This window comes from Gekko japonicus, unplaced genomic scaffold (genome assembly GCF_001447785.1).
Source record: "Gekko japonicus isolate JY-2015 unplaced genomic scaffold, Gekko_japonicus_V1.1 scaffold1206, whole genome shotgun sequence".
In the NCBI taxonomy this organism is placed as follows: Eukaryota; Metazoa; Chordata; class Lepidosauria; order Squamata; family Gekkonidae; genus Gekko; species Gekko japonicus.
This window is the reverse complement of record NW_015176008.1, coordinates 377,275-390,835: the sequence shown is the minus strand read 5'-3', so window position 1 is coordinate 390,835 and position 13,561 is coordinate 377,275. Positions and strand designations below refer to the sequence as shown.

General features: G+C 43.0%; 1 protein-coding gene across 1 annotated transcript in view; it reads right to left on the bottom strand.

Moving 5' to 3' along the window:
- Positions 1-8,848: 8,848 nt before the first annotated feature.
- LOC107123285 (arylsulfatase D-like) overlaps positions 8,849-13,561 on the bottom strand; it is an 80,219-nt gene continuing 75,506 nt past the window's right edge. The window contains exons 8-10 of the mRNA XM_015426511.1: positions 11,790-11,952; positions 10,150-10,271; positions 8,849-9,210 (exon numbers count right to left, since the gene is read on the bottom strand). Coding sequence (XP_015281997.1) covers positions 8,849-9,210; positions 10,150-10,271; positions 11,790-11,952 — 647 coding nt within the window. The remainder of the gene's footprint in view (positions 9,211-10,149; positions 10,272-11,789; positions 11,953-13,561) is intronic.

Sequence of the window (13,561 nt, the reverse complement as noted above, 5' to 3'; positions counted from 1 at the left end):
ACCTCAGAACTGGGAATTTCCATCTAGTCAACATGGTCAATTGCTATGGGTATATCTATTTATTTATTCAGATATTTTTATCCCTGCTTTTCTCCCCAATGGAGATCTAGAGCAATGTACAAAAATATAATTTGAATGTGAACAAACAGGAAAAACAAAGTATAGTAAGCAACATCTTGGTCTGGTCTGGTCCTGGATCCAATCAGATGACTGACTCAGGGTCACAAGCTACAAGCCATGGGCCAAGAACCCTTTGATTCTTGCCAAAAGGCTTGTCCGACTGGTCATGTCCAAGCTTACATACCTGCAAATAGGATGGGAAACTCAGCTTAGAGGCTATGCAGCTGGCAGAGGTCTAAGAATCCCCTTCCCTCATGCAGAGATTTTTTTCCCTAGGCTACCTAGGCCAGTTACCCCACCATCGCCTTTGGATGAGCCACCTTAAACGTCTCCAGTTCCTGTCAGATTTTCCCTAAGAACTTGGTTGGTACAAGAGTCTGACTTATCAGTAAATTCGAGATTCTGCCAGGTTTTTCTCATGACCCAGCAGGTTCTGCCAAGCTCCACCCTTAACTCGCCTACTTCTGATCTGGCTCCACTGTGACCTGGCCCTTTGGCTTACTACATTCTTTGAGTAACTGCCCCTGATCTACATTGTTCTACCCTGACTCCAAAAGGTGGACAGCATTTTTTAAAAATCAAATTTGGCAGCTCTATCCTTAATATCAAATCCCTTTGCCCTTCTTTTTAACAGCAATTTAAAAGCAGCTCTTTGACACAAGAACACAACCAACAGGAAGAACACTGCCAGGCCGCCCCAGGAAAAAGTTCATAAAGATTATATATTTAGAAATGAATGAGTGGTAATACTCTCTTTAGGGGAGGGCATGAAGCAGTTGAAGTAGATGAACTGTGCAAAGTAACATCCATTCTTTCACGCAAGCATCCAGATGTTTGAACAGATGTTGGACACAAGTCCGCCCTGGTCACTGGCGGGGGATAGGGGGGTAAGACTGCCAGATCCAGGTAGGGAAACTTCTGGAGATTGGGAAGTGGAGCCTGGGGAGGACTTTACAATGCCATAGAGTCCACCCTTCCAAGCATCTGTTTCCTCCAGGGGAATTGACCTCTGTAGCCTAGAGATGAGCTGTAATTCTGGGGGGTCCCCAGGTCCCACCTGGGGGCTGGCATCCTGAACAGGGAGCCAGGCCAAGAAACCAACTATCCCACATATTTCATTAATTTTCGTTCTGCAGACACAAAGAAAGAGAAACTACCGAACACATAATTACTGTGGATAGCTCTTGCAACTGTGGTGTCAGTGTCACTATAAAATATTTTCCCATGAAGGAAAAAAAGTTATCATCTGGCCTTTCTTAACAGTCAGTCCTTCCACCTCTCCTAAGAATTCTCTGTATCATCCTGAACCTTCCTCTTTCTTTTCTTTTCTTTTCAGCTGGCACTAAATATTTCTGCTCAGTTGGTTCATCTCTCATGGCTAGGGAAGAGGAAAGGTGAATCGGACAGAGAGGCGAGCAGTGGGCCAGTTCCTACCTACTGTTTTGTCAGATGGGTCACATTCACATAAAAACTGTCCAAATAATACTATGGAATTTACTGCCCCGAGAAGGGAAGAACAAACTGCATGAGAATGGAAAATTACAAGTACTGGCTTTGAGTACCATTGTGGTTGGAAAAGGATATTCAAATATTGTAAAATACATTCTAACCCAAAATGGAGCCTGATGAAACAAAGCATATGGCAACTGCTTTCCCAAGACTCTACCATGTGATCCTGCTGATCTCTACAGCCACAGGTTTGGGTTCATTCAAAGTCAGCAAGAAAGAAAAAAAATTGGCTCAGAAATTAATACTACAGATTATATTAACTAAAATAAGTTAGACACTGTGCACTAGTTGCACAACCAGGGTGCAAGAATTAGTGCATTAATCCGAAGGAAACAAACAGCCCTGTAAATGTTCAACATTTTGAAATATTTTGAGTCAACCTACCACTGCCTTCTATACTCTACAAAGTCAAGCCAGTTCAGTCCCCCTATCCTTAAATGCCTTCTCTGAAACTTTGTTCTTCCCAGCTGCAACCCCAACCCCTCTCTTCTCCTTATTCTCACATTCTTTACTGGCACAGATTCAAGTTCTCTGTCCAACACACATTCTTCTCCCTTCTCTCTCTCTCTGCTGTCCCCTCTGTGTCCTTACTGATTCTTTTGCCTACCATTTATCCACCAGGTACTTTTACCCTTCTATGACCTTCCCCCCCCCCCAACAGCAAGATTCTGGATGAGACAAAGGTGAGACTTCGCTACCTAATCTAAAAGGTTTGTGTCACCTTGCCATGTGGTGTGGAGGCTTTTATTACCCCTCTGCACATGGTTAATGTATGTTAATGTCAGTTAGAATCACAGAATCATATAATTGGAAGGGACCTCCAGTGTCATCTAGTCCAACCCCCTGCATAATGCAGGAAATGCACAAATACCTCCCTTCCACATAGGGTTCACTCCTCCCACTTCCGTAAGTAGCATTTCCCACTATGCCAGCAGCCTATTTGCCGTTTCCCTCCATGGTTCGCTTTGTAAATCCCCCCAATACTGAAGACAATCCTACGTACTTAGCCAGCTACCCCCCATGCCTCGCCTGGCTTTCCGACTCAAGCCCACCATTGCTGCACATCCCCTCTTTCACTACTGCCTAGTAGCAAAGGTTGGTAGGTCTCCCAGCAATCTGGTTTGTTGCCTCTTGGTGCATGAAGCATCGGTAGGAGGTAAAATGGGAGGAATAGGGGCACAGGCAAGCACTCTAACATTGCTTCTAGTTTTCACCAGAAGTGACGTCATGGGATGTGCTAGGATTTGCAAAACTCTATGGTTTTACAATGCTGTTTTTGTAAAACCTAGCGCATCTCACAGTTTTCACCAGAAGTAACATTAACATACCAGCATTATGCCAGTCCCTGCCACCTAAACGCTCCCAGAAGTTAACGGCTACAGTTTGGCAACTCTACTAGTAACCAGATGGCAGATACTTTTGTTTGTTTATTTTAAAAGTTTCTATGCCACCTTTCCACCCTAATAGGGTATTAAAGGCAGCAATCATCAAAACATTAAAACTTTTGTTTAGAAGTTAGAGTAGGTGTGCTCTAGGAAAAGATGGGGTTTGGCTGACGTCTTATATACTGTGATTTTTTTAAAAAAAGCATGGTTATACCCTTGCTCTGCTGATGCAGTCTTCCAACACTGCATAGGACCAATAATTGAAGGAGGCAAACAAATGGTAAAATTTCCCTTACCATATAAATGCACAGTAGAAGTGACAAGTGATATGACTGTGACTTGTATGTCCAATAGTGGCAATTTACCAGCTGGTAGATGTTTGTATTAGTCCAAGCTGAAGCGTGAGGAAAGGACACTACTTGATAGGAGAATAGTAGGGTATGACACATGGTTGTTGTTGTTGTTGTTGTTTTAAATCTCATTGTGTCTAGATTTTTAGTTCTATGTGAGCCAGTCTTTTCAGGGTTGTTGTCAGGATCATAAGGTATTATATGGTACTGTGCCTTCGCATTGGTGATGTCAATGACATTTGACTCCAGATAAGCCCGTGGAATGTTACTTAACCTATTACAGTTTGATTGCGATGGTTTTCCAGGGAGCTCAGGGTGGTGTATATAGTTTTTGCTCGTTTTTATTCCCACTGCAGTTCTGTGACTACCTGAAAGGTCATGCATTAGCTTTATGACTGAGTAGGGCATTGAACCTAGGTCTCCCCAGTCGTAATCTGACACCACAACACCGCACTGGTTATCAATAAACAGTTTTATACCAGTTTAACTGTTACAGCTGCCACAAACAGACTCAAAACCCCTCAGGAATTTTATTTTGATGAGACCCCTGAGAATGATCTGTTAAAGGTCCTCAACCTACTTCACTGCAATACTGTGAAGAAATGGTGAGAACAACAATTTAAGTCTGCCTTGCAGATATGCCCTGCTGCTAGCTATGGAAAACATTATTAACTTAAAAAAAACCAAAACGGGTATCAGTCTTCTCCCAACACCCAACTTTTTTTTTGTCATGCAAAAATTAAGCAAGTGAAGCCTTAGGCAGGATGGAGACAAGCCAGTGAGGCTTTTCAGTGTGCTTTGCATTCTTTAGGTCAGGGCTAGAAAGAGTTAGCATCTCTCCTCGAGTTCCCTTAATTGACAAGTTCAGCCGTTTATGTAACTGAAAAACAACTGAAGGTTTTATATAAACCTTTACAAAAAGAAAGCAATCCTTAATGACTGTCGTGAGTATGGACAGAACGGAGCACTTTCCTGCTTTCTTTTCTTACCAGGTTTGTTTCTACTTCCTGCATTATGATACAGTGTCTCAGCCACTCAGAAGGCGGCATTTCTGAGGGGGCGGGGATAAATAGAGAAGAACGAAAGTACAAAGACAGACTTAATAGCACACACGTTCCTCCGCCTCCCCCCCTAGAAAAAAGCACTTTATTAAAAGAACTGCAAATTAATCTTATGTAGTAAAACTACTAGAGCAGGGGCCGAGTGCTTTTTTTTACAGACAAGGAACCGCAGTTCGAAACGCGACAGGTCCATGATCCAAAGACCCTGGAACTACACACCTTTTAAACAGAGGGAAGACCCCCTCGAGGCGAGTTCCTTCCTCCAGTTTGAAAGCGCTGCCGGGATGAAAGACCCCCATGTAAACGATAGGCCTGGTCCACACGCAGAAGCAGACGCAAAGCACCGAGAGGTAAAGCTGCAACAACAAAGCCAATATAAAACCTGCAAACTGAAATCCTCCCCGAAAAATACAAGCCTTCACTAAGGGAGTGAGAGAAAAGTCGAATCTTTTGGGAAAATGAACAATACAGTCTGTCATTTATCCCAAAGCACCAAGGGTCTGTTAGAAGCTTTATGAAACGGCATCTATCGTGAGCACAGTAAGTGTTTTGAGTTAGAGAATCCTTCTCGAGATTAGATTGTAAGCGAAAAAGAAAAGGGGAGGGCGCGTAGAAAGATGTTTTGTGGTTTGTTGGAGTCCCAAATCCACAAGTTGTTAACAGTTTTAAGATGAAGAGGCATGAGGCAGACTTCATTAGTTAAGCCAGTGGTACTCACTGCACACCTTACCATCAGCCAAAAGGGTCAAGGTGGGAAGGGAACCACCAGTGAGCCACAAGCACCAACCAGGAAAGGACGTTGCCCACTTTTTTTGAAACAGGGAGTAGGTAATATACAATGCTCAGAAGAGTTATAGATGGCATGCCAAAGAGCCATGTGTAGTTCCCGCGCCACTGAGTACATGTCACTGGGTTATGTCAGGGTTCCATTATGTAAGGGGGGATGCACCAAAGTAAAATAGTTTATTGCCAAAAGGGGGGGGGGTTACTATTCTCTTAGCTTCCCTGACTGCTCTGCCCCATTGTCTGCAGCTCCTCCCTCCTACCCAGCAGGCATCCTTTGGGGACTCCCATCCTTCATGTTTCTTTAAGATGTGTCCCAAAATTAGAACAATCACTACATGTACAATCACTACAGGTACAAATGTTTCTTTAAGATGTGTCCCAAAATTAGAACAATCACTACAGGGTACAAAAAGATCTCTGGTTGTACCAAAGGCTGCTGGGATAGATGCAATGTTCCCTCTAAGCTGAGTTAGTGTGAGCTAGCTCACAGTTTTTTAGCCTCTGGCTCACAGATTTTTGTCTTAGCTCAGGAAGGATGGCTCCAGAGTAACCTAATTTATACAGTAGCCACATCGCTTGCTCACAACTTTCATGCCGGTAGCTCACAAAGTAGATTTTTTGCTCACAAGACTCCATAGTTTAGAGGGAACATTGGCAATGTCAGTTCCCCTTGGTGGGTGGGGAATGCAGTAGTAATTCATCTGTCTCGCATGCTGAGTATGAATTAATGTAATATGTATTGGTTAAACATATTAGCCAGATCCAAAATCCAATTCAATATGCATGGCTGAGTGGAAATCTTGATGAAAAATGAGTGATCTATTAGCAGTGATCTTTCTTTATCTTATATTTTAAAAATCTGAATGGCAGAAAAGGGGTGCCAACCTCCAAGTGGGGCCTGGAGTTTTCCCAGAATTAAAACTCATCTGTAGAGTACACAAATAAATTCCCCTGGAGGAAATTGCAGTTTTGGAGGGCAGATTCCATGGCATCTCATTGTAGCTGATTGTGGTGTTTTGATAATCTTCTTCCTTTAATCTGGGCCAGTGTTTTAGACTTCTGGGGTCCACTCCAGGACTTCATGTGGGCCGGAACATGGAGAAAGGAAGTTGTTGTCACTGCAGCTCCAGACCGAGAAAAAAATGGACTTGTTAAACTGTGCTCCTGTTTGAAACTAGGATGTCTCCTTATTTGATGCTTAGCATTAAGGACACAGCACTGAGTTCCCTCCCTTCCCCAGACTCCTTTCTGCAGTGCCCCCAAATCTCCAGATACTTCCCAACCCTGAGTTGGCAACACTTTGCTAGACACCTAGTAATTGCAACTGTTCACAGCATTCTAAGACTGGGAGCAAGTTGGAAGAATAAACCCTTGTAAAACCTTCAAACCACCATGTCGTTGGAGCCCAAAAGCAATTTAAACAGAATCTGAAACTCAGAATCTTTATCAGGTATATTCAATAGGGTTTTCTCTTTAAAAAGTGTTTTAGTATTTTTACAGTATGAGAAAACACTTTCAACACAAGAGGGTAGTGTTGGCCGAGGTATTTGCTGTGAATCTCTAGGGTAGATATTCTGCAAGGAAGTATGGGTGTGGCCCATTGTTAAATGGTTTGCTTCAGAATCATATAGGGTTGCCAAGTCCGGAATTACCTGCCGGCAGGGGACTTTGGGTCCGCTCCCGGTGTGTGCGCACGTGTGCAAAGCACGCAAGCGCCGCATGCACGTCACTTCCCTTTGATATCATGACGCCGGGCACGCTGGGGGCGGGGCACAGCCATTTGAGGGGAAAACATAGTTTTCCCTTCAAATGGCTGTGCCCCGTCCCCAGCGTGCCCGGCGTCATGACGTCACAGGGAAGTGACGTGCACACGGGGGTGGGGTTTCCCCCGGGGCCCGATTCTGCGGGGGGGGGGGAATTGGGCCTCCAAAGCGGGGGGGAAATCCGCCCCTGGGGGGATTTGGCAACCCTAGAGTCATATTACCGCTTTTCGATTCTCCCCCAAAACCAGGAAAGATACATCATCTTTTAACTGAAAGTATTGGTTTAATGGGCGCTTATTTTCTCCTCCTGCTTCCCCCTGGATGTTCTAATATGTGTTAAGCTTCCCAAGTCCCCCCGGGACGGGCCCCAGGGGGAACTCCTCCCCGACGTGTGCATCACCTGGAAGTGATGCGACCACGCCGGGCACGCTGGGGGCGGGGCCATGGCCATCCGAGGGAAAACTCTATGGTTTTCCCTCGTATGGCCGTGGCCCTGCCCCCAGCGTGCCTGGCGTCGTCACTTCCGGGTGACGTGCATGTGGCGCGCGCGCACACCAGAGGCCGGCCGGGAGCCCCCCGCTCCCAACGAAGATTGACTTGGTAACCCTAATATGTGTGCATGTGAGACAGAATGTGTGCTAAGAGGAACAAAAGCTTTTTCTTGGTCTGATCTGATCATGGAGTTGTGAGTGAACAGTACTACTAGTCAGCTGAATTGCCTTTCCTGGTTGCACTTTTCTTTTTTTGCAGAATACACAGAGAAGTAGCTCTCTACAATGTTGTTTTTTTTAGGACATAGTCACCTGCATATTAGTAAACATTGCCCACAGTTTTTGTTTTGAGTCCAGTAGCACCTTAAAAACCAGCAAGATTCCCAAGGTATAAGCTTTCAAGAGTCAGAGTTCCCTTCATCAGATACCTTCATGTCTGACAAAGGGAGCTTTGAATCTTAAACGCTCATCTGCTTTAGAACAACATGGCTGCCTCCCTAAAACAGTTTTCTTTTGGTAAACAAAGAAGTACCTGGGCTACAAAGCAACCCCACAAACCCACTAATTATGTCAACAAAGTGATTTTCAACCCTAGCCCATAATTGTATTTTGGGGGTAAAATCCTCCATGAGGTTTGTTCTGGAAAACTCCAGGAAAGTGTTTTTAAGTACTCTGGATAGATACAGCCCCTCCTGAATACCTGGAAACCATTTGCCTGATATCAGAGAGATATGTTCTTGGAGTACCAAAATACCCCAAATACAAACAAAATAGGCAATTATTGTTGTTAATAATGGAATTATTTTCTACTTTTTGTGAAGGTATGTTTTCAGGCTGTAGATGTCTGGATACTGTGAACCACAATGACTTCTGTCATCACAAAAATGAAAAAGGAGGGACATTTTTGTAACATTGGAGTTTGGTTTGGGTTATGAATATACCCTAAAAAACATGGTGCATAAATTTGTTCACAGGATTGCCAGAGAAGTAATCTATAGCTGAGAAATGGTGATACCTTTCCTATAGGTTGGACTGCTACTTTTTACCTTCTCCAACAGAGAATGTAGAGGAACAGGTGGAATATATTTATTATTCATATTTAAACAGAATTTATTTGGCATGCCAATGTCATATGACATTACTGGGTTCTGTTGCCTTGGCAGATATGATGACAGGAGAGAATTAACTGGGGAAGATATTGCCTGACAGGATTCCCAAATCACACTGAAGCCTACCGCCCTATCAAATAATTAGAGAACAACAACTTTTTCTGTAATGTATTCTAACTAGATATTATTCCTTTTTATGTTTTAGGGGTGGGGAGCATTTCTTCTATAAACTAACTGAAGTAATAAATTAAAAAAGAAAAAACAATGGTTCGTTTTATAAATTAGCATCATTTTCTTTGTCACACCAACAGAATGGAAACATCCCACAGCATGGCTGCAGCCATGGTTTCCACAAAATGTTGGAAACAGAGAACTGCTGTGGGACAGGAGAGAGCATCCTGCGATGTTCATCCACGGCTTTGTCTATTCTCCTGAGAACGGCATGTAAAAGCAGCTCAGTGTCTGGTGACAGAGGCATAGCTTCTGAAGGGTCCTGAGAAAGATCAAACAGCAAAGGTGGATCGTGGTGGGTTACACCTTCTCCAGAACATGGACAAAATCTAAGTTCATAACAACCTCCAGCCCCTTCTGGTTGAAAAACTGGTGTCATATAATGGGCTTTCCAAACATTGCCACCTGGTGAGGAAAAATTCATATGATTACAATGGATGCAAACTGCAGCTTGATACTATGCATAGCAAGCAAGCAGGTCTTGTTTGTGTGATTTCACAGCTGCAATCATGCTGTCATTTTTCATTATATGTGCAACACAACATTTTTAAAATGCAGACCCCATTCTGCTGAAATTGACTAAAGAGAAGGAACAAAGCAGCTTAGTAAGATTATTAGTAAGATATTATTATAGGCCTCACAGTCGGACATAACATGTTCTAGATTTTCAATGCCTACATTACAGCAGGGGCATATGCGTTCCTCAAATGGGATTTTCTTATACTTTCCCTCTGTATTTGCTAAGGGAAGAACATCCCTTCTTCAATTTTTTAAAAAACTCAGGGCAGATTATGTGGCATCATTCTGTATTATCCTCACAACAGTTTTGCATGAAAGTTTTAGAGACACAAGGTTGTTCTCCATGGCTGAAATTAGAATTTATGAAACTTGAATGTCCCTAGTCCAAGTTCAATAGAATTGCCAACCTCCAGGTGGTAACAATGATGAAAACAGCCATGATGTAGTATTATGAAAATATATTTAGACTGCTGTTTTGTAGTGAGTAGTATTTCTACATACAACCTCCCGGTGGTGGCTGGAGATCTCCCGCTATTACAGCTGATCTCCAGGCAACAGAGATCAGTTCGCTTGGAGAAAATGGCCACTTCGGAAGGTGGACTCTACGGCATTACACTCCACTGAAGCCCCTCCCTTCCCCAAACTCTGCCCTCCTCAGGCTCCACCCCCAAAATCTTCAGGTATTTCCCATCCTGGAGCTGGCAACCCTACCACTTCAACATCCACAGAAGACAGGGATTTTGACAGTGAAGCCATCAATATGTTGTGGTGGTTTTATCCCAAATTACAGAGATATTACTGTTTGAGGAAAGCCTTTACACTCACTCTCCTTCTGGTGCCACCGCACTGCATGTAGATAAGCCCCACAGTAGTGAAACATGAATTCATGCTCTGAGTGTTGCACAGATCCCTGCAGCAAAGGCATCAGATTTCGGCCATCAATTACCCTGAAGTGACCAAGAGAAAGACAGTCGGATCACATTTTCAGATTAGTTCTGCTTTTAGAACTCTGTATTAATATACAAAGGAGCTGTGGTGGCTCAAGTGGTTAAGACGCTGAACTGCAGGCTGTAGAAGGTCAGTAGTTCAGCAGTTCGAGACCCGGGTGCCACATGATGGAGTGAGCTCCCATCTCTAGTTCCAGCTCCTGCCAACCTAGCAGTTTGAAAGCAAGACATTGCAAGTAGATAAATAGGTACCACTTTGGTGGGAAGGTAACAGCATTCCGTGCACCTTGGTGTTTAGTCATGCCGGCCACATGACCACGGAAACGTCTTCGGACAGCGCTGGCTCTTCGGCTTTGAAACGGAGATGAGCACCGCAACCCTAGAGCAAGGGAACCTTTACCTATTAATATACAAGCTACCATTTGTAGTAGGCTAAGAGTAAACTGAAGTGTACAGGGATTTACTATTTTAGATTTTTAAGAATAAAGTAGTACAAGGGGTTCTAGGGAATTTGTGGGGCACAAAGATGTATTTAAAGATTGTCAGCGTTATCCTCTTATCATATATCTGCCAAAATATTTATTTCAATTCAGCAAATCCTTGTAGATTTGGTAACTCTGGATATCCACAAACCGAAGGGATCCCCCCCTTCTGCAGCACAAAATGCTTAAGGAAATGCTGGTCCTGGGGAAAGGGGAACTCCAGGAACATGGGGGGGGGGGCAAATCAGCCAAGAAGTGCCCTCCCCCTTTCCTCTGTGGAATCTGACATTTATTGTTCCCCCAGCCACAAAAGTTTCATTGTTCTTGTGCAGAACAATTTTATTTCAGAGCTACTGCTCTCTGAATGCACACATCAAAGAGTACGTATGGGATTTTGGACTAGAAGCAATGCATTTTTGGATCTCAGCAAAAATCAAGCGGGGAGCGAGCAGCCAAGCCTATGCGGTGGCTCAAGTGGTTAAGACGCTGAACTGCAGGCTGTGGAAGGCCAGTAGTTCTGCAGTTCGAGACCCGGGTGCCGCAAGACGGAGTGAGCTCCCGTTTCTAGTTCCAGCTCCTGCCAACCTAGCAGTTCGAAAGCAAGACATTGCAAGTAGATAAATACTACTTTGGTGGGAAGGTAACAGCGTTCCGTGCGCCTTGGTGTTTAGTCATGCCGGCCACATGACCACAGAAACATCTTCGGACAGCGCTGGCTCTTCGGCTTTGAAACGGAGATGAGCACCGCGACCCTAGAGTCGGATTCGACTGGCTTTCGAGCAAGGGAACCTTTACTTTTACCTTATGCATACATTTACTCAGAAGGAAGTCCCATTGAGTTCAATGGGGCTCACACTGAAATAAAAAAAACATGGAATAATAGACTGAGAAAACCACATACAGAATACAGTATGCAACATATGTATTTGCAAATACAGATCTAATCAGCTTTTGATGTCTGCTTTATTTGTGTTTACCTTCAGCAGCTAATTTGCCTTACTTCTGATGACATTCTAAGCGAAAAAATATATTATACCTGTCCTGTGGTAATGTCCCACCAGCCAGGTGAACCAGTGTGGGATAAATGTCCATTAAGCTTGTTGGTTCATCAATAACCATGCCTTCAGGTAGTATTCTTGGCCAACTGAATAATCCTGGGACACGGATTCCTCCTTCCCAGCCTCCCATAGCTTTTCCTCCTATAGCCAAATCACACAGTTCAGGAACATGAAATATTCTCAGCTCAAAAATGTTATGCCTGAAGGATCTAGATGCTTTTAACATAAATCCATCATATTATATTTTATATTAAAGCCTGAAATTTCCTGGCCTGGCTTTCCTGAATCTGATCCAAATTCTAAAATTTCTAGTACCTGTCAGAAAGTGGTAATAATATGCTGAATGTGGAGTTTCTGTCAAGCACACAAGACTTATCTGTATGTATAACCGATGTTTACTCTAGCTGGGGTTGGGATGCTAAAGAGAAATTCTTGCAGACATAGTTATTATGAAGAAACCAAAACTGGAAGCTCTTCTTAATTCAAGGTATATGTGGAACGATAACCTGAAACAGGACTATTCCTCTAAAACTAATGTTTCAGCTAAGTAAAGTGTTGACAGATTTCCTACTATATCCCTGAATTCATTGTAAAAATGCCAGTCACAGAAAACATTATTTAGGCTTTTTTGCTCAAACATATGTGGTTCTTTCCTGAACTCTACAAGATGCATTCTGCTAAAGGATGTCTGAACAAAGTTAAAGAATACTTCACCCTCTAGCCATCTAAATTCTGAGTGACAGACCACGCTCTATACCTAAATTAATAATTTGTTTACTGCAGGCTTCTGGATGAAATTTTAATACATAACCTGTATGACATGTTGAATACTGTGACAGGGATATATATGTCTTTAACAAATGATTAAGATTTGCCTCCTTTTCTGAGATGAAGCACTTAGGATAAGCTGACCAACTTTACAACCTCTAAAGGTTTTGTTTTTATGCCTTCTGCAGTTTTGTGTTTTTATAATAAGGGGTACTGGTTCTATCAAACAGATTAAATTTTGTGTAATCTTATATTACTACTCTGTAAGAAAGAATGTATAACCTTTTTCAGTTAAATGTATCAAATATGGAAAGAGTAAGTTTCTCACAACATAGGTATATTGGCTATGTAGATATAGATATATTACTCATCTTTAGTTAACACTTTTAGGTTTACTAGAATATACCTATCAGTTACTTCCACAAGGGGATGACTCTTTGAGCTCTCATTGCCATTGCTAATACAGAGGCATTTGCAATGGCAATGGAACATCCACATAGTAGTTCTCCCTACACTTCCTTGCCTCAGTCCCTGAAGGTTTTTCAGACAATTTTTTTTTAAAAAATCAGTAACTATTAGAAAATCATCATTTTAAAAAAAGAAGCCTGAAAATGGCTTCTAGTGGCATTGGGACGGGTGGATTGTGGCCACAGAAGTCCAAGGCAAGGAAAATAGCACTAATGTGAGTGGGACCCATCCATACAGCACATTATCTTGTTTTGACCATGCTCTTTCACAAAAGACTGTACTGAGCCAGGATCAGGAAACATCGAAACAAAGCAGAGGAAAGGAGTGCCTGTAGCTTTAAGCAACTGATTCTGTTGGTGACTGTTGCTAGGCAACCACAGTATTCCAGGCTGGGTTTCTGTGAGTAAAAATGCAGGGGGGAGGGCAGGGTCCTTTCCAGGCCTATTTTGGCCTCTGAGGGAGGATTCGTTGTGACCAGGCCTCGGCCTAGTTGGCAACTTTAGAAGGAGAGAAA